The following is a 19,084-nucleotide window of genomic DNA, read 5'->3' as shown; positions in this document are numbered from 1 at the left end:
TGCAGTGTTTACCAGCTTATTGATACTGAATAATAATAATTATTACTATTTCCATAATTGTTCTACAGAGTATACCTGAATAAGTTTAAGCCAAGTATTAGTAATTACTCAAGTAATACAATACATAGGCACGATTCAGCCACAGTACTAGTACGTATATCACTGACCACTTTTACCACAGGCTGTGGTCTGGACCATGCAGTCCGGTAGTTTTCTCCCGAAAATACTGCTGAAACAGTCTTGCGTGACTCGGCGGCGCGACCTTATTTTCATATCATTAATTTTGTCACATGGCGTTTGCGAACATGCACTCATGCAGTACTAAAGGGCACAGTAGCAAAAAGTGGGTTTAGAAAACAGAAATTGCTTAAATACGATGGCTACACAGTGGACAGGTGGATTGACGTGTTTTCACTCCCTGATTTGGCCCCGCTACAATGGCATGACGCGCTTTTCTCTGGTCTCTGGCACACTTTGTGGTCCGGTAACGGGTAGACCGTAGTATGTGTAGAAAGATGAGAATCATGACAGCGAGTTGTTAAACTTCGTGTTGCTTTTTTATCTCTCTCATAAATTATTAAGGGGCCAGTCTCGTTAATTTTTTTAGGATATATTCGCTGGATAGTGGAAAGTCATGAATTCGCACTTTTGATCGGAATTGCTAACAAAGCCCGTATTTGAATGAAGAAGCGATAACGTAGCACGTTGAATCCGCAATGCTGTCTTGCAGATTGTTTTATCGTGAACGGTGAATAATTGAATATTGTTATTTTGTCTGCCGTGCGCTATTCCATGGTGGATTTTCCTTTAAACTGAGTGTTCAAATTTTCGCAAATTCTTGTTCTTCTTATTTTCGCCGTTATGATAACTTGAGTCAGCGGTACATCATCAGTTTCATTCAACGATGGCGAAACTTAGCGGAGTGGAGATCATCATTATCATTGGCGTGGGATTCGCCGTCTTCGTCATCCTCTTCATCGTTGCTCACCGTCAGATCGCTCGTTTCAAAGTGCGTGATCTCCTCTCGAAGCCCCTTCTTAAATGCTCCCAATTCGGGGCCTCTCCTTCCTATGTGGCGCAGATTCAGCGCAAAGTCGCTGAAGTTCTGGATATCGACGTCCAGCCACAAATGTGGGACGATCACTGGGTGCGCTTCTTCAACAACCAGACCGTCCCCAACTACGTCTACCGTGCGAAAGCGCTGGATTTCTGTGTACTGCTAAAAATCGAACTTTTAAAATTCGGTCCCCAGTTTTCCTGGACGGCCTTCGAGGATCTGGGCGAATATTTTGACCGTCTGAAGACGGAATACCCCATCGATCGGATCCCCGTGGAGGTGACCATGGAGTTTGTGCAGCTATATCGCCGTTGTCGCTGGGATGATGCGGAATTCGGTGAGCGCGAATACATCCGCATGCACAAGTATGTAACGGATATTCTGGAGCTGCTAGAGAATCTGCGCCTGACCGCGGCGCCCTCCGATCGCTCCTTGAATATTTCCCGTCGCTCCAGTGATTCCGAACGGATAGAGTCGAAGGAATCACGCATGAAAGACAAATCCGCGGGGAAGAAATTCCCGAAAGGCTACGAGCCGTTGGATAGTGATGGGAGTACGGCAGGATCATTACTGACTAAACGGGGAGCGAAACCCTTTTCCAAATTTAAGAAGGCCGCGACGGGAAATCGGAAAGGAAAGGCTGTGAAACTGGAGGAGAATGCCTGGGAAGAGCAGATCCCGTTGCATACGTTTCATGATAATCCGTTAACCTAATGCAACCGGCGCCCAGTGTTTCTCACAAATCTCTATTTCTGTTGTGAACCTCTTGTTTTGTTTTGGATTTTTACTTTTGCAAATTGGCAAATTTCCTGGAATTGACTCGTTCGAGTTTTGTTTGATGGTTTTTTAAACTGCATGTTTTCTGCTTTGAGTTTATTTCGCTTTTGTTTTAAATTACCTTGTATTTATTCACTATTTAACCAGTGTGAACAAAATAGTGTTATACAACCCATTCGAACAATTTTCTGGTTCAAATTCGGTGCTGTATTAAGAACTTACGATTTGTACGATCTCGTATATTCTGTTAGGCAGCGCGTATGTACTGTAATTTTTAGTTGCAATTTAATAAGTACCATTAACTTCCGCGAATTATAACAATGCCAATAATAAATTATAATAATTATTTGTTAACACAGTACCATCATCGCTACTTATGCTGCCCGTTTCTGAACGGCAAATTTTTCCAAATCTAAAACATTTGTGAATTAAGTACATAATTAATTACGGATGAGACATCGTCTCACCGTGATTTTAAAAGTTTCCGGTAGCTTCGCTTTGGCTGTATAATAGTAGTCGTCTGTGACTCTGTATAGTGGCGATGGTGTGCACCGCCGCTTGTCGTTTCCGGTGTGAAAGAAATGAGTAGCGCGCGATCGACGTCTGCTGTGGGATCTGGACGTGTTTGATTAAAATTGTGCCTTTTATTTGCAGCGACGGTCAGTTACCTGCACCACTGTTGAGCCCAAGTAGACGTGGAACCCGTCTCGTTGAACTGTATTGTCCGGTGTCCGTTTGGTCTTTTACCCTGCATCGTGCTGCATGCACTCCTCGTAATACCGAATGCATTCAATGCACTGTCGCACTGTGTACCTGAAAATGCCGTGTAGTGTGTACCGACTACCAAGTGTCCCGACTACCGACATTAGGGGCACCTGATCATGACGGTAACTTAAATCAAGCCTATTATTCATTTGTCTTAACTTTTAAGATGCAACTAACAATGCTATACTTAAGATCTGATTGATGGACAACTTCAAAAACATGACTTTTTATCCGAACAGCTACAGAAAATTGAAGTGAGCCGGATGACAAATGTGACGGCCACATTGATCGGATGTCGGATGGTAAAGGTCATCGTTATCATTTTGGACAAGCGTACAAGGTCGGCTGCTGTCAGCACCTTAAAGAAAGACTCTCAGTTGCAGTACCCTGATCACATTTTTAATCGTTTGGAAGGAAGTTGCCTACATACGCTTCATGACATGAACATCGCCAACGAGATGCACGCTATCTGTAATTGACGTGTTGGGAAAAATCATAATCAAGCGCTTTCCAGAATGTGGTACAATGGATAGCATATTCGCTAACGCCAAAGTGGAAAAATTATGGTTATTCGCACTCGTAACGACAATATGGATTACTTTGAGCTACGGTAAGCTTCGGTAGTTTTGTGAATTTTGGATGCATTAAGTTTCTGTTCTCTTTAATAAAATTTAATCGTACGATTGTGCTTGCCGTTCAGTAGAAATACAAGATACATCCAGTCTGCTGTTTGCTATGGTAGTAGAAAGTAATTAGAAAGCATTACTGCATAAGGCTCTCACAAATTTTTCATTTTGTCTCACAATTATTAGTACGAGTACTCAGATTTAAAATTGTTGCACAATGGCATTTTAATTTTTTCCGCAATATGATTAAGTAAAACTTCATCGAATTTTTCGTAATCTCTATCAGACCGGCTGAACTTCTGAAACCCAGTGCTTGTAATTGTTATTATTGGTAGCAATTCCTGTGCTGCATGTTGATCATACTGGGCCTGTGATAACTACGGTGGGATCGGATGTGAAGTTATCCTGTTCGGCCAGTCAATGGACAGATGGATATACGGTAAGTAAGCAATAATATTATATCTATAGATGTTAACGTTACTTTAGTACTACACAATCACTCTAGGACAACGCGTTATGCGCTGCGTATGCTGTACTCGCATGTACATGTGCTGCAGTTGTTTTTGCTCGAAAATTCTAAACGGAGACTGTAATAATTTCCGCTAAGTACATTTTGAACAATCCCGTTCCTATAAATCCACTATGATGCAGACTACCGATATTACTAAATTTTGCATACATTTGGATAATATTTGTGCAAATATCTACCTTCCCTGAGATTTACGGCTGTGCGGCATTCGTAACGGAAACCGTTTAACCACTTTAGAATAACAGGATGATTGTTAGTTATTTTGTCTGTATAGATAACATGGAGCAAAAACAGTACCGGTGAAGTCCTCACAAAAAATCTGCATATCGTTGCCGATCCCACCAAATTCTCCATTACAACGGTGACCAGCTCGGAATTAGGTAAATAGATATACCGGTACTCTGCCGCCTATAACCATAAGCAGGTACATTTAGTTTCTGTTTCGTAATTTTTGTGCATCTGTTTGTGGCATAATGTACATAAAATACATTTATACGCAAAATAAGTTGAAAGCGGCGACATTTTCAGAATCCACGACATGGACACTGACGGTCAAAGAAGCGGCACAATCGGATTCCGGCGATTACACGTGCTCATTGAAAACCGAGCCACCACAATTTGTTTCCGTTTCGGTTCTCGTGCAGATACCCTTAACATCCGATCTACCAAAAGAGGTGGTGCGATGGGATGTCAGCGATTGCTGTATTAATCGAAATGTCCCCGGTATGTCGTCTTAAAAGGTCACCGCTGTTGTATTCGTAGATGTCCTTTGTTGATACAATGTCATATGTACGTACCAGAATTTACAATTAACATACGTAGACAAAACCATAATACGTAGACCAAAATGTACAACTAATTACAATGACAATTAACATTTTTTGCAACACTTAGGTCACTGTATGCCTCTGTGCAACACCATGTCCTCCGGGATCGATGTCCTCGGTGCACTGCGCACATCGGATCGCTGCCGGCAGCATCATGACCCCTGGTTCCGCTGTCTGGCCAATGAACGCAACCACACACCGTGCTGCAAGCGCCTTCATGTCCCCGACAAATGCCTCGATCTCTGCTTGGGGAATTTCTCCACGGTCTTCCGCGAAGGCAATCTGGACTGTCTGCATTTTGTCGCGGTGATCTTCAAGTGTTTCCACGAAGGTCGCGAATCCATTCCCAGTCCTCCGCGTAGCCTGCGGGTGGCACTCATCGGGGTGGATTCGCTCCGTGTCTCGTGGTCACCGCCGCTAAAACACGGCAAAGAAGTGAATTATACGGTTTTCTACAAGGCCATTGGGGAGACCGATCCGGGACTGCGGCGCGCGGGCGGTCTGACCAAAGCCATGTCGACGAACGCGCTGGGTTTGATTATAACGGGATTAGTACAGGGAGAGACGTATAAAGTGCATGTGGTGGCACTGAATTCCGCCGGGTCGTCGTTGCCGTCGGATATCGCATCGGTGGACATTCAACGACCGGCACCCAAACCAACCGGACAAAACCTTGACGGTATATTTATTTTAAATTTTTCCATTATTCTAATTTTAAATTTTTGGTGGATTATTGCGATATTGATTACGGACGTAAGTCGACATATGGGTACCGGCACTTAATTGTTCATAATTATAGTTTTTTGAGGCTTTTTTCTTATGACCTTACGCAGGACCCATCCACCGACATTTCATTTTCCACATAATCTGTTTGACGGTTTCGGTGGAGGCGACCTTACGAAAATTACATGAAGAGATCTACCGGCATTTAACTTTTTTGCAATTTCTTCATGATTTAACGCAGGTGACCTTACGCAATACAACACCACCATGGATGCCCTGGCGACCTTGCCGGCGGTGGACAGCGCCGGCAGTACCGTCACTTCGGAACTGCTGTCCCTGACCGTGCTGACACCGCCGGCAATGGAGATGGCCCAGTTACAAACGACTGTCACTCAAGTGCCAGATGATCTGGTACTCTTTGACAAGTGCTTCGGCTCCGAGGAGTTTCGCACCAGTTGCTCGGAGGTACTGCGCAGTGGCGCGGGCGCGACAACCCGTAATAACGGCCGGAATATGACGGTTATACGCTGTCGGGATTCCTTGCCACGGTTTTTGAGCTGTGCGGCGGACGAGGGCGATCATCGCAAGTGCTGTGCACGCAATGCGGTGCCACAGCGCTGTCTGGATTTGTGCACGGGCCAGCCCAGTGGGATATTCGATATCTGTCATGTCTTCTTGCCACGCATCTTAACTTGCTTCAGGTAAAACCCGAAAGACAAATTTTCTTTCAGGCACAAATTTATTTTCATGAAATCGTTTTACAAGACATGCGCAGGCAAATAATTCCATTTAAATACATTGTATCTGTACTGCATATAAATATACAGAATACTGCGATTTTGTGTTGTTAGTTGATATGATGCGGTTGTTGTAAAATAGTAAAATAAAGGTGAAGGCAAGAAATAAATAATCAGATGATATAAAACTAATTTCAAAACGAGATTGGAGATAGAATTTAATATGCAAGGTAAACATTGCGAAAATGAAACGATTTGGTATTTTACAAATATTCTTGAGAGCCTCCCTGCAAATATTGTATAGTTATTTGAAATCCTAATAATTAATGTATAGAATTACAAACTCTCAGTTCTGACATCTCCATAATACAAAGTAATACTGCGTTATTAATGATGACTTTCATTAGGGAAGGCATTCTCTTCCTAACGAGCGAACCAATCAGTGTCTCGGCCGAACTACGCGAATCGCAGATTACCGTCCAGTGGCAGCCACCGGAAACCAATCCGGAAATGGTCGAGCAGTACATTGTGACCGTCGAAGACCGGAAATCCGCTGAACCCATCAATCTAACCGTCCCGCGCGATACCCACACCATCAGCATCGATCCGCTGCCGCCGCTGGACAGTGAATATCTCATTTACATCCAGGCTGAAAATTTTCACGGTCTCTCCCGCCGCAGCAGTTCCGTCATCATCAACACGGGCGATCTCAACACCGTCCAGCAGCAGAACATCCAACAGGAGGCCGCGGCCGGTCCCGGAGCCGGACCGGCCGTGGCCATCGGCGTCAGTCTGGGCTGTGTGGCCATCGTGGTCATTATTGTGGGGACGACGTACTGTGTCCGCCGGCAGCGGGCGGTCATCACCCCGCCGACGGTGCCGCCCACGGAGACGCCGCCCGAAGAGAAACTGCCCAAACCGCTGAATGCGTTTTACATACCGGGATATTTTGGCAAGCGCGGGATGTCCCGGCAGAAAGCCGGCTCGACATCCAGTATGTCGTATGCGACGTCGTTCAGTCTGCGACCGCGGTCCAGTAATTCCAGTGAGCCGGTATATTCCGACGTATCCGGAGCGTATTTGTGGATGTTTGGCAATGATAAGCGCATGTCACAGAGGAAGAGTCAGGGATCGCATCCGGCGTGTTCAAGACGGGCGTCGTCCGAGCAGAACATTTATGATAATAACATTCCCATGCGACCTAATTAGTTGGTGTGCAGTGCAGTTGTCTTATGGTTTTCGATTTTTGGTAGTGGTAATATATTTTCGTTTTGTATTAAAGACATTCATGTTACATTGCCGCAGTTTTATATAATCAGATATACGGTTTTTGTTATTCATTTACGTACGTTCTGGAATCATTAAACCATGCAGGTTAATTTATAACCGATGTTGCCTATTTCCAGAAACAGGTAAAAGCCGCACAGGAAATGTTCGGTGCTTTTGATTTATATACTGCATGTACCAGAGCAGTTGCCTAACTGTATGTGACCTTAATGAAGTCAGTAATACTGTAATTTAAATTTATCTGCGACCGTTGCGCTTGTATGTGGCGCTTGTATGGGGAATATTCTATTCTTATAAAATCAGCACTCGCTCAACCTTTAATTCAACATCGCGACAGAAAATTTATTGCGAGAAGAAATGCTGCTGACAGCCCGACACCGACACGCAAATTGCTGGTAAAACGGCGAAAAAGATTTCATGGAGCATAAGTAATGGGCGCAGATGGTGGCATATAATTCATGGTCAGGTGGCAGCATGCCATCGCTTCCGGTTCATCGACGCATTACCAGCACCGTTTTTGCCAACACATGTGTCAGCACTACTTTAACACTGAATTCAAACTGAATTAATCAGTAAAAAAAGCCCATAGAAAAAACTATGTATTTCAGATTTCAGGGACAATTGATTGGGTTCGTGGGGGTACAATTTGTCAACTCCGTTATAAAAAAACTCATTTTGAATGCAGTCTCGAAGCTGTGGGTTTTATAATATGTAAGTGGGAAAAACGTCGGAAGAAAATCGCAGGATCAGCAGTGAAATATGGAGCGGCAATACCGTTACAGCAATATTGGTCATTCATGATAACAATTCTAAATCGTCTACACCATAATTCAAGTACGTACGGATGTGCAATGACCGAGTAATATATATGCAACCAGGCTGGTCCAGGCAGCACGCTATGCTTATGAAACCAGTAAATTTAATTAGTGGCATTTAAGACCATAATTAATTCATGCCCCAGGATGCTCTAGTTTTAATAACAAGCCCATCGACAATTTAATGAATAATCCAGTTGTGGCTCTCCATATTCCACCATCGCTCATACATATTATTCAGTCAAAATACAGCGCATACACTGGCGTTGACAAGTTGCTGGGGTTTTTAGATTAAGTAAACATATTACCATTTCATGGCGTCCTTAACAACTTTAGAATCGATAAGTTTTGTAGCAAATTGGAATCATGCCGATCCTTTGGCAATGCGAGGCTGCTAAGGGAAGATATGCGTCCAATGCAAAAATGGTTGAGCTCGCTGGATAAATTGTATAACCACAGTGTTTACAAGAATGTCCAACAGTGTGTAACATGATTTGACCTCACCGGAAATCGATTGGCGGACTACTTCGGCAATGTCATCCGGCTTTCATGTTCAACAAGGCAAACGCCAAGGCTGTTCCCTTAGGAAACATTATTTTATTAGCTGCTGAAAGAAATCACGGAAGCCTGATTTCCTGACAAAACCACCACCATCTGGAGGTCAGGACTTACCGGTGCGGCTCGATCTTGTACTTGTAAAGGTAATTTATTAGGTTTGCTACAATAAAGCTGCGCCTTTTGTTTGGTCTGGTTGATTAAATACGTTAATTTTGCTGGCATAGACAAAAAAATTTCCACAGACTTTAAATGCCACAAAACTTTGATACAACCGGCTTTTGGGAGTTTCTCAAAAGCAGTGCACAGCCCGGATAAACAATTAAAACTTTATTCATAACGAAACCCAACGGATGTGCAAATTATATATAACTCTGTCGCATCACACAAAGCAGCAAGTCAAAACGAAGCACTTTTTGGTCCCATGCAAAAAAAAACTCAATTTGGCAACGATGCATCAAACTATTAAAAAGCCAGTTAAAAAACGGAAAATTTTTCAAGACAAGAAATAAGCACAAAGCAAATCCAACTATACAAGCTGTCCCGGATCACGCGGAGGTTTGGGCGGTGGGGAAATATGCGAATGACCGGAGCCACCGATTGTCATCTCGGCCGACTGACGCTTCAGACTGCTCACTAATACCGGCGGCTTGCGGGTCAACGTTGTATCCTTAAACCCGCCTGTACCATTGCGGGTCAACGTGTGGGCACCGGGAGGCGGAGAACTAGGCAGGTTGTCGTTCTCACGGTCAGAATTCTGGAATGTCTGGACGGAGATGGGGCGCGGCTGGATTTTGGTCAGACGGACATCGCTTTCTGTTAAATGAAGATTTTCAACGTCGATCACGTCGCGGTGCTGCTTGGCTTTGGTTTCCGTGTGAGATCGCAGTGAGAGCATCGGTGATTCGCGGGCTTTATTGTTACTGAAGCGCGATGCCGCCGAAGAGCCCAGATATAAGGTGCCTTGTTTCATTTCCAGCTACAAAATGACGCGCAAATTAAATGAAGCATTATGACAGCGATCATCAAAACAATGTGCCTGTATCATATGCCAACTTCTGCAGCACGTATTTTACCAAGTCATTCGCCACTTCAACGATTTCCTAACCTGTGCCCACTCAGCGCAACTCTTGCGGTATAGTATTCGAAGAAATTACCCAATACCGTACGCTGTAAATGGGAATACAAAAACACCAAAATACGTTTTTTTGAACGTGATAATTAATGATGGAAATACCACTGTAACTATAATACTAAGTGTTACTACCGTGGTGTTACTATAACACTACGCCAGGGATGAGGGATGCCAACAAATAACCAGAAATCTGTATAAAATTATCAAGCTGCTAGCAAAACCCATAACCAAAACTTTAAATCGATAGCTATTATTCCACCATTAATATTGTATTACTTTTCCATCTCAGAAACGAAAATAATTTTAAGTCGGTGTATCGGTCACTGCATCATCACTGCAAACATCCTCAGATGTCAGAAAGAACGAATTAGCCGAACTTCGGAACACACTGTCCTAACAAGCGTCATGATAAATAATGCGTTTTCCCGAGAGATGTGACTGATTTCAAATGAACTCAATAAGTCGTAGCTGCATTCTTTTCACAAAGCTCTACCGTTAAGAATGTTCACCACCGTGTCGCCATCCAAGTTAGAAGATATCACACTTGAAAGTGGTGAGCAAATGGTCCAAGATTTTTTTTACTACTCCTATCGAGTGACGAAAAGGGATACTTGAGTACAAGAGTTGCCTTGACGTTAAGAACACACATACTATCTCTTCACTTTGTCGCGACCTGATTACTTCATAAATCAATCACGCTCCGCTGGAATTATTCCTCATTTGCAGGCACGACAACGCAACGAAGAAACGAGCCGGGTGAAAAACGGAATGCCGACAACTGTTTTAATGACCCGAATTGTCTAATTAATCTTCTTAGGGAAACATTAAAGACAAGCACGATTTTCTCAACATCTGTATACGATGGGATAAAGAGCAACGACAAAACGCTAACGATCAGCCAGTAATACCCTGCAAATGAGTGCACGCAGATGTACGTAATTACAAAAAGCAAGTCGTAAATTACTTTTGCCAATAATTTGCAGCAAATGCCCCACGCGAATGCTAAACTGCAACATTTGCATAGTATGCAAGAAATCATCAATTATATTATGATGGCAGACTGGGTGCTGCAAACAGCTGAATCGATAGCGACTTTCAAAAACGATGAAAACGCAAAAAAACAACAGATTTGCAATTGTGGAAAAAGTTCTGTGAAAGCCAAGAAGAGCGGCAAAAGTAAAACCCCATACAAGAAGCAGTCTAAAAAAGGCTAGCAGTGTTTGAAATCGAATATGCTTAAAATAAATATCAGTGTTCCAGGCATAACGTGTTAAGACTCGCGTTAATGCATCGGTTCACTTGACTTCTCAAAGTGCGGCACATTTGCAAGGCACCGGTAATATACAACCTGATCCTGCTGCATTACAAATCGCTTTCGTTGACAAAGTTATAAAAAGTGGAAAGTTGCCTTAAATCTACTTGGCAAAGTCGTAACCGACACCGACATGACACGCATTCAATCAATAATAACGATCTCCTCTTCAGGCCAACACATTTTAGCCGAGCAAAGAAAGAGGGGCAAAATATATCAGGGAAATTTTATTATGGAAAAGTGCAATATACTGATAATCCTTTGATTAATACACAAAAGCCGCTCCCGGCCACCCCGGTCCAACTTACATGAATACGCGTCTTTTCCCGCAGATGATAGACTCTCCATACGCATCCGCACAGCAGCAATCCCAATGACAGCAGTCCAATGCCGGTCAGGAAACTGGCAATGCCAAACCACGCCAAAATCCTATAAACACATTTTCCACACACTCTGATTTACGAACAAGTGCAATATGAATAGAAACATGACACCGAAAATGTGTGAGATCCATGTAATTATGTCCATTACCGATATCCCATCTTATCCGAGTCATGGTAATCAACGAAAAATCCCATTACTGTCAAGCCGGTTGGAATGAGAATCACCGCAAATACCAGGGAGACGATTCTAAAAAGCGAGCACAGCTTACATATTATTGGCATAATGGGAATTACTACACGGACACAAAATCCGGTTATTGAGAATTACAGGAGAATTTTGTCGCGCTCACTGCAATGGATCAATCAACTAGCAATTACCACTTGCCACACAGCCAGAAAGAATGCAATTTACGCAAATGAATCAAATGGCCTGTTACTACTCCCTGCAATCTCTGTACTCGCAGTAAACATTCACTAGTTCTTTGATCCAAGTAAAACCCTCCAAAACATATTACTACTTTTTTATGCAACCATTTGTACAAGAAATTACAAGACCCATTTCCTGGCTTGGAAGCAACTAATATTTTTATTCGCCGGTAGTGTAACCTACTGAGTAAAAATATTCAGAAACAGAAATATTAAAATTTTGCAAAGGAATATCGCGACGTACTGTATATTTACATAGCAATACTGTTTCAAGTTTTAACGAGCTTTCTGCTATTTATATGCACCATAGTGATAACGGGTACAGTATTCACTGCTATAAATTAGAAGTTTCGATAAAAACCTTTGCACACCATGCGTACTACTGATGGAAACGCAAGTGGAAATTAAAAATGATTGCCCGAATAGAAAAGGTACGCATAAGGACGTTTCTTCCATCGTCCAATCGTGTTTGCTAATTCAAGCATGAAATTGGGAAGACGTCACACAATCCGCGGATACTGGTTGCCTGATCAAAGAAGCGGCAATCCAGGAAAGTGTGCGGAGAGAGTGGGCAGCAGTGCTTTACAGCTTTACACAGTGTACTTTTATCGGGGATAATCCGCTCACTCGCCACAACCATGAAGCGCACAAGAGCCGGGAATACGCTACAATTAGGCCACACGGTGTCAGATATCACGGCAGCTGTGTCTAGTGGCTAATTTTCTTCCCAACTCTTTTTCCCGGCCAGATTTTATCAGCACCACTGTGCAGTTTCTGTAGTTGTCCTGAGCACGATCAGTGCTTCCCCTCTCGGCGGTTATACACATTACATACTCCGACTCTCAATGAAATCACCTGTCAGGCTCACAAAGAAATTACAAAGACTGGCAAACTGTTACAAAACTGTCATTAGCTAGTGTTTGGTCTGTAATTTTATCGTTTCCGCTGAGTTATAGAGAAATCACGGAAATACTAAGTGTTTATTCATTGTCGTCAAATATCGCTTTAAAATGGACGCTAGCTGCCAGTAGAACAATTTATTAAGGCGCGATCGATCAGCGCCGCAGTCAATTGCAATCATATATGCCCTACACAGCACGTCGAATGCCTACCATAAAACAGATTTACTTAATCCTACTGTTTTCGTGATTACGGAAGATCGAAAAATTAATGCTTTTCCTTTAAGTACGGCGATAACTGCAATACTGCGCGATCATTTCTTACGCGATGACATTTGCTTCGTTACATCACTTACGCCAGTGTGGAGCAACATCTCCAGGGTTGCCTGTTAAAAAAAAGAAATTTGTAAAACCGTTTCTAATTCTGAAAAACAACAGCGTTTAACGAGCAACCGATAAGTGGAGTGGACTCACCGAAGATGTCCGCGGACGTCACAATAATCACACAGCGATTTACAGCAGCTTTTGCCCATTGCACAGCACAGGGAACAGGGATTACAGCAGCACAGACACATGACGATAAAGATAATGGCGGCGATGCTGATGGCCAGCTGAACACATCGTCCGAAAATGATGAGCGCAAAAATTAGAGCAGCAGGCAATTACGCTTTCCCTGTTGAGCTTGTTTAGCGCAATAAAGTCAATAAATCCATGTTAAACATGATCCAACTTTTCCGCCGCTCTGCTGCAGCCGCGTGCAAAAAGTCACTGTCCGAGAGAAAGAGTGTGTGCAGCACACGATCGGCGCTACTGGAATGGGCCCACCAGAATGTGCACTCTAACAAAAAAATGCTGGTCTAAGAATAACGATATAACGTCAGAAAAAAATCGCCGGCCTGCCAGAACTGGCATACTGCGGAATAACAAACACGGGCTACCAGTCTAGCGTCAAACCGCCGGAAAGATGCTGCGAAGGGAGATAAAGAAACACAAACTGTTTAAGCAAATACCCGTGTGGATCAGTGTTTACAGGCTCAATCAGCTTAACGGCGTATGCGATAAAATCATGTTTCGTTCTGTACGCTTGGTTGCGAATGGAACGAACAACTGCTGACCGCAACGATGTACAATACAGCACAGGCTAATAAAAATGCTTCCTTAAGCTTTTAACACGACGATCGGCTTACCTGCTGGAACAGAGAAGATAAAAATAGCAAACTTTCAACAAAAAAAGTCTGCAGAAAACTCGTTATTCACAGAATTCGTATCACACAATGTGAATGGCCATAATTTTAGTTATGAACTGTTCGGTCTGGGCGCAGCTGGAAACTGACAACTGGATTTCGGTGCCAGGGTGAGATCGTCTGATCAGTCATTACGAAGGCACGAAATAGGGGGTGTGGCTGTTTTACTCGATGACGATTTACGACAGAGAGGCGGATCGGTGCACTGCCAGGTTCCGCCGAGTTTTTTATGACGTATCCAGAAGAAAATATCCGAGAAATCGGAGAATGTTTACGACAGTATGTTTTTGGCTTCCTGAATTATCTCCAGAAGCAAAGCTGGTGCAGTGACCATTGGTCAAGCGCTTCACGAATTCAATGTATCGTACAACATCGGAATTCTTACAGCAGATTTTGTAATACTTATTTATCTGTAGCTTGTGTGACACAAAAAACTATACGAGTAGTGTAACTGCCGCTAAAAATTTGTTGAAGAACTGTAATAAAAATCTCATGCTAAAAGGTTTAAGTGCACTTATACTAGAATTGTCTAACTGGCCAGTGACGACGGCACCGGAAGTGGAATCTATTGAAACGCTTCAGAGGTCAACTTTAGATGACTTACACTGTTAGGTGTTAATGGTTAATTAATCACGTTAGCGATTGGTCCGATTAGTCTGCAAGCACGCACAAACAACGAAAACCAAACCAAAACTTTTTGCACGAAGCCTGCTGCGCGAAGATATGAAGGTTTAAGACATATTATACAATTTTATAATGTATGTGTTTGTATGTGTTATATGTGAACTGTCAATATCTGGTCTTCTGAAAGTCAGTTCTTCTCCACCCAGAACTGTCCTGTACACGCTACAAACTGGAACTGTCCTGTACACGCTACAAACTGGAACTGTCCTGTACACGCTACAGGAACACTGGAAACTTCCGAAACAAGACAAAAAATGAAAGCAGTACATGTAGTACTAGTACCAAGAGGCAAATTTAATTCATATGAATAATCATCCTGCCGAAATCCCAGATAATGCCAGTAGGATTGTAAGTACTGGCATAACCGTACATCTGTATTTTACATTCTACCCCTTCCTGTTAATTGGTAACTGTTTACACTTTTAGGGATCTTTTGATTCGAGTTTCAGAAAAAGCTCAACTATGGCCTACACGTATTTTCACAAGCCTGCACATAAAAATGGCAGTTCTGCAGTATTGCTTATATCCCGCTGGTTTTCAGGAATATTAATTTGTAACACGTTAACCATGCGTCTCCTAGGCTCTATAATTCCCAACCAGTTTTAGGCTTTTCTGCTATGGTGAGCGCTTCTTAGGTTTGTGTTATCCTAGTGCACTAGGATAACACAAACCACAATCATATTCATCCAGTGTGAAACTGTGAATTGAAAGCAGGTTTGAGGTTTCTGTTCTAATGCTCTGTCTACTGTCTGTGTACAGTAATATTGCAGTCATTTTATGAATATTTGTTATTATTGAACTGCGTAAATTGATTGCAGTGTAAGTTGACTGATCTTTACGACTAAAAATCTCTAGAACAGAAATTCAATTTCAAGTAGAGTAGAACAATTTCATCAAATACAACTGCACCATTTTATCAACTTCACTGGTCAGTACTACAAAATTCAAGTACAAGTAGGCAGAAATGCTCACGCAAAGTCGAAAACATAAAAAGTACAAAAAAGGGTGGACGTGTATAAAATATAAAATACAAAAAAGAAACGGGACGATCACTTGGGAAATATCACACAATCAACAGATCGATATCAATAGCAGCAACACAAAAACGACTAAGAAGACGCCATCCCTGGTATCCAGCATACTGCACTTTCACAATCCAAGCTTATATCCGTCAGGGAGGTCATTATCCAGCTTCTCTTGCATACCTTCACGGTTTTTTAAACATCGTCCGACATGCACTGCATCCAAAACAGCCATATGACGATCGTTCAAACTGAAGTCTAAAACCTAAAAATTGTAGCACATTTTCCTCTTTTGTCAGGGCTATGCAAACAGTATTATTAGCCATATAGTCCCGCTGACTTCCGCCGCTGTGCAGGAAACACCAACACAATTACAAGTTTTGAAGCTTTGGGGCACAAAAAAATTGATGACGAATAATCTTCCATAACCATCAAGAAATCACGCTCACATCAATATTTTCGCGTAGGCGCTGGCAATTTGTCGATTTTGGTATGGTAACTACACCGCTCTGGATACAGATCATCTTCGGTGTAGTTGCTCACGCCGATAGCTCGACATAAACCTAACAACAATCAGATGAACAATCGTGGTAAGGAGAAGATAACGACAAAAATAAATAATCTGGCCAACTGTTATTCGTACAGTTTATGGTGCCGCACACAAAATTAAATACGTATGGGATATTATCAACAAAATATGTCAAAAAAAATAACAAATTACAAAACGTCGCAGCGTTATATGATTCAGATGGTTAACGGTTACAAAAAAAGTAAGACGGTCGATAACAGCAAACAAAAATAAAAAAACAAAACCACCACAGCCTGATATTTACAGCAACCATAAAACCAAAGCCGATAACAACAGGTTAAATTGTGCAGCAAAAACTGTATATAGATATACCAGTACGAAAAAAATGAGTACGAGTAGATAAGTATACCTTCATCGTACAAAAGCTCTAATTCCCTCCAAGTTTCTTCCAGCATCTGCTTAGGATTGCTGCACCATCCATGAACGAGCGGCCAGTGAAGAAGGTAGAGATCTAGAAAGGTTATACAAAAAGTGTCATTACTTGCAACTACGATCCATTAATATGTTATATTATATCTGCAGCAACATTACCCAAATAATCCACATTGAGCCGCTTTAAAGATCCCAACGAAGCTGATTTGGAGTCGTTTTCCCATAATCGCTCGGCCACAGTTTGCTGGTTAAAAGTTAAAAATAAGTCGTTGCGATTACGCTGACTTTCTGCGATAGCTTTCGACAACAGCCCTTCATTTCCGTAACGCTTCGCGGTGTCTACAACATATTTTTTACGATTAAAACAGGCACAACATAACTTTGTTGTAGAAGTTAACACACGTTAACATCAGTATTGCTCGTTGCCCAAGCCGTTCCAAAATCGAGCAACATCTGCCTTTCAGTCATTTTCATTTTGGTTAAATATAAATATCCTAAATATTATATCATTTATATGGATTCAGACTCAGGTTGATAACGACAACAAACCAAATTTAGCGTTTCGCGTTCATTACTGTCAACGCTGCAACTTGCAAGCAACAACAATACAACAACAAAAACCTAACGACCGAATGAGATATTTACGTAAACTTACAGTTTTTCTGTGTTTCCGCAGACAGCTTTTAGAATGAAGTGAAAAGGTCTCACTTACAGACTCACCTATCAGTTCATATCCCCATGTTTTCAAAGCATAGACCACTGCCTCGTGCGAATATCCTCCGTAATGTGACGTCCCTGTAAACACAAACAGCAAAACAATAATGATTCTGCATCATAAAACCTGTTTGTGAACCCTGAGATCATCTTAATAATTACTCCAACATCTTAATAATTAACCCACCTAATCCAAGTTTCGGAATTCGTACTCGATTTGAAAGAGAAAAAAAAATATTCCATCCCATATGCATGTCACGTATCAGAAAATATGTCGTATCTATACCACCAAACAATGGAAGAATATTTAAGTTAAATTAATTTGAAAATTTACATCAATTTTAAGAAACTCATTTAAATCAACGTAAACATAAACTGTAATACCATCCTGCTTGATGCCTGCACCAGAGTGAAACTGGCATGGTCTGTGTATTATATACACAGACATTGAAACTGGTGTATGGAGTGGTAAAATATTACTCAAAATTTGGCGAGGCGTACAGCTGCGGTGTTGTTCATTTAGTTGGCCAATAAAGCAAGGTAGCAGTACACGGCTTGCCATTCAGCTGTACGTCGTGACTGACCACATTCCACCGTAGGGTTGTTAACGGTGCGGTTTTTTACCAGTGCACCGGTGCAATTTGAAAAAATTGCGGTGCGGTTCTGAAAATAAATTGGTACGGGCGGTGCGGTTTTTGGGAAAAACCACACCGGCGCACACCGGTGCGTCTGGGTAACCGCGTTGTCGAACACCGGTTAACCACCGGTTAACCGAAAATTATAATTAATATAAATTCGTAATTAAAATAAATAATTTTTGTGAAATAACGCTGTAGGCTGGTTCACGCCCACGGGACGCACGAGCTGTCACGGTCGTACATTTGTATTCTGTAGCATGTAAAAGTATTCACTCGCAGCTCACATGTACTGTATTAGAAGCTCGCTTGATAGTTGATACTCTAGCTGCTGCAACAACCGGGCTGCCATAAGGAAGAAAATGTGCAGCACTGGGAGCAAGATTTTGACTTGATTTTCCACGCTCTGCAGTTGTTTCAGTCAATAAAACTCCAAAAAAATCAGTTTCGATATCTTAGGTTTTTATAGTACAGTAGTTAATGTTAAAGTTAAGTGCCTTATTTTTTCTTTTTAAAATAATCCTCTTCCCTCTCCCTTCTCTCCAGGAAAAAAATCTTTTAACTTTTAATCTTTTACATTAAACCTTTTCCTCTTTTAACTTTTAATCTTTTACATTAAACCTTTTAGCAATGTCTGGCCTCGGTGCAGTCGTTGATGTGTCTTAAGTCTGGGTATCCTACGTACTGTAAAGCACTGCCAAGAAGTTGTTGAGACTGATGAATAATAAAATCGGTAATTAATTGCTCTTTCGGCTATTTACTTGCGCTACACGGCTACACCGGTGTACACCGGTGCGGTGCGGTGTGAAAAATTGCGGTGCGATTTTGGATTTTAACCGCACCGTCCGGTGCGATTTTTCGCTTTACACCGGTAAGCTAGGTGCGGTTTCTTATAAAAAACCGCACCGAAGGCACACCGGTGTACACCGCACCGCACCGTTAACAACCCTATTCCACCGGCATAGTGGTAT

At 42.2% G+C, this 19,084-nt stretch overlaps 4 protein-coding genes across 6 annotated transcripts; 2 read left to right on the top strand and 2 right to left on the bottom strand.

Moving 5' to 3' along the window:
* The first annotated feature begins 530 nt into the window (after positions 1–530).
* LOC129587133 (protein C1orf43 homolog) lies at positions 531–1,790 on the top strand. The gene has a single exon (XM_055480736.1). The coding sequence runs from the start codon at positions 905–907 to the stop codon at positions 1,769–1,771; it is 867 nt and encodes a 288-aa protein (XP_055336711.1). The 5' UTR covers positions 531–904; the 3' UTR covers positions 1,772–1,790.
* An 826-nt stretch (positions 1,791–2,616) lies between these two features.
* LOC129587141 (Ig-like and fibronectin type-III domain-containing protein 2) lies at positions 2,617–7,337 on the top strand. The gene is made up of 8 exons (XM_055480747.1): positions 2,617–2,721; positions 2,839–3,209; positions 3,561–3,664; positions 4,029–4,134; positions 4,283–4,477; positions 4,649–5,260; positions 5,546–6,005; positions 6,449–7,337. Exons 2-8 carry the CDS (start codon positions 3,125–3,127, stop codon positions 7,248–7,250), a joined length of 2,364 nt encoding a protein of 787 aa, XP_055336722.1. The 5' UTR covers positions 2,617–2,721; positions 2,839–3,124; the 3' UTR covers positions 7,251–7,337.
* A 1,467-nt stretch (positions 7,338–8,804) lies between these two features.
* Positions 8,805–14,182, bottom strand: LOC129587192 (uncharacterized). Of its 2 annotated transcripts, XM_055480810.1 has the most exons (6): positions 14,041–14,182; positions 13,328–13,691; positions 13,210–13,239; positions 11,677–11,775; positions 11,454–11,574; positions 8,805–9,677 (listed from the first exon to the last, which is right to left on the bottom strand). In XM_055480810.1, the coding sequence occupies exons 2-6, from the start codon at positions 13,426–13,428 to the stop codon at positions 9,228–9,230; spliced, it is 801 nt and encodes a 266-aa protein (XP_055336785.1). In that variant the 5' UTR covers positions 13,429–13,691; positions 14,041–14,182; the 3' UTR covers positions 8,805–9,227. The 2 variants fall into 2 exon arrangements, with proteins under 2 accessions (XP_055336785.1, XP_055336786.1); XM_055480811.1 differs by lacking the exon at positions 14,041–14,182 and having other exon boundaries at positions 13,328–13,956.
* A 1,499-nt stretch (positions 14,183–15,681) lies between these two features.
* On the bottom strand, positions 15,682–17,902 carry LOC129587193 (uncharacterized oxidoreductase ZK1290.5-like). Of its 2 annotated transcripts, none has more exons than XM_055480812.1 (6): positions 17,666–17,902; positions 17,485–17,559; positions 16,924–17,103; positions 16,742–16,843; positions 16,253–16,366; positions 15,682–16,068 (listed from the first exon to the last, which is right to left on the bottom strand). In XM_055480812.1, exons 1-5 carry the CDS (start codon positions 17,730–17,732, stop codon positions 16,254–16,256), a joined length of 537 nt encoding a protein of 178 aa, XP_055336787.1. In that variant the 5' UTR covers positions 17,733–17,902; the 3' UTR covers positions 15,682–16,068; position 16,253. The 2 variants fall into 2 exon arrangements, with proteins under 2 accessions (XP_055336787.1, XP_055336788.1); XM_055480813.1 differs by having other exon boundaries at positions 15,682–16,061.
* Positions 17,903–19,084: the final 1,182 nt, after the last annotated feature.

This window comes from Paramacrobiotus metropolitanus, unplaced genomic scaffold (genome assembly GCF_019649055.1).
Source record: "Paramacrobiotus metropolitanus isolate TYO unplaced genomic scaffold, Prichtersi_v1.0 Parri_scaffold0000023, whole genome shotgun sequence".
NCBI classification, from domain to species: Eukaryota; Metazoa; Tardigrada; class Eutardigrada; order Parachela; family Macrobiotidae; genus Paramacrobiotus; species Paramacrobiotus metropolitanus.
This window is presented reverse-complemented; position numbering and strand designations above follow the sequence as displayed.

Excerpts from the sequence above, each read along its gene's own strand:
- LOC129587192 (XM_055480810.1), bottom strand. The coding sequence starts at position 13,428 with ATGTGTCTGTGCTGCTGTAATCCCTGTTCCCTGTGCTGTGCAATGGGC. Across the intron at positions 11,575-11,676 it reads TCGGATAAGATGGGATATCG|GATTTTGGCGTGGTTTGGCA; the intron begins GTAATGGACATA and ends ATGTGTTTATAG. Across the intron at positions 9,678-11,453 it reads GGGAAAAGACGCGTATTCAT|CTGGAAATGAAACAAGGCAC; the intron begins GTAAGTTGGACC and ends GTCATTTTGTAG.
- LOC129587141 (XM_055480747.1), top strand. The coding sequence starts at position 3,125 with ATGGATAGCATATTCGCTAACGCCAAAGTGGAAAAATTATGGTTATTC. Across the intron at positions 3,210-3,560 it reads ATGGATTACTTTGAGCTACG|CAATTCCTGTGCTGCATGTT; the intron begins GTAAGCTTCGGT and ends TATTATTGGTAG. Across the intron at positions 6,006-6,448 it reads CGCATCTTAACTTGCTTCAG|GGAAGGCATTCTCTTCCTAA; the intron begins GTAAAACCCGAA and ends GACTTTCATTAG.
- LOC129587193 (XM_055480812.1), bottom strand. The coding sequence starts at position 17,732 with ATGCATATGGGATGGAATATTTTTTTTTCTCTTTCAAATCGAGTACGA. Across the intron at positions 17,560-17,665 it reads AATTCCGAAACTTGGATTAG|GGACGTCACATTACGGAGGA; the intron begins GTGGGTTAATTA and ends TTGTGTTTACAG. Across the intron at positions 16,844-16,923 it reads GCTCAATGTGGATTATTTGG|ATCTCTACCTTCTTCACTGG; the intron begins GTAATGTTGCTG and ends TAACCTTTCTAG.
- LOC129587133 (XM_055480736.1), top strand. The coding sequence starts at position 905 with ATGGCGAAACTTAGCGGAGTGGAGATCATCATTATCATTGGCGTGGGA.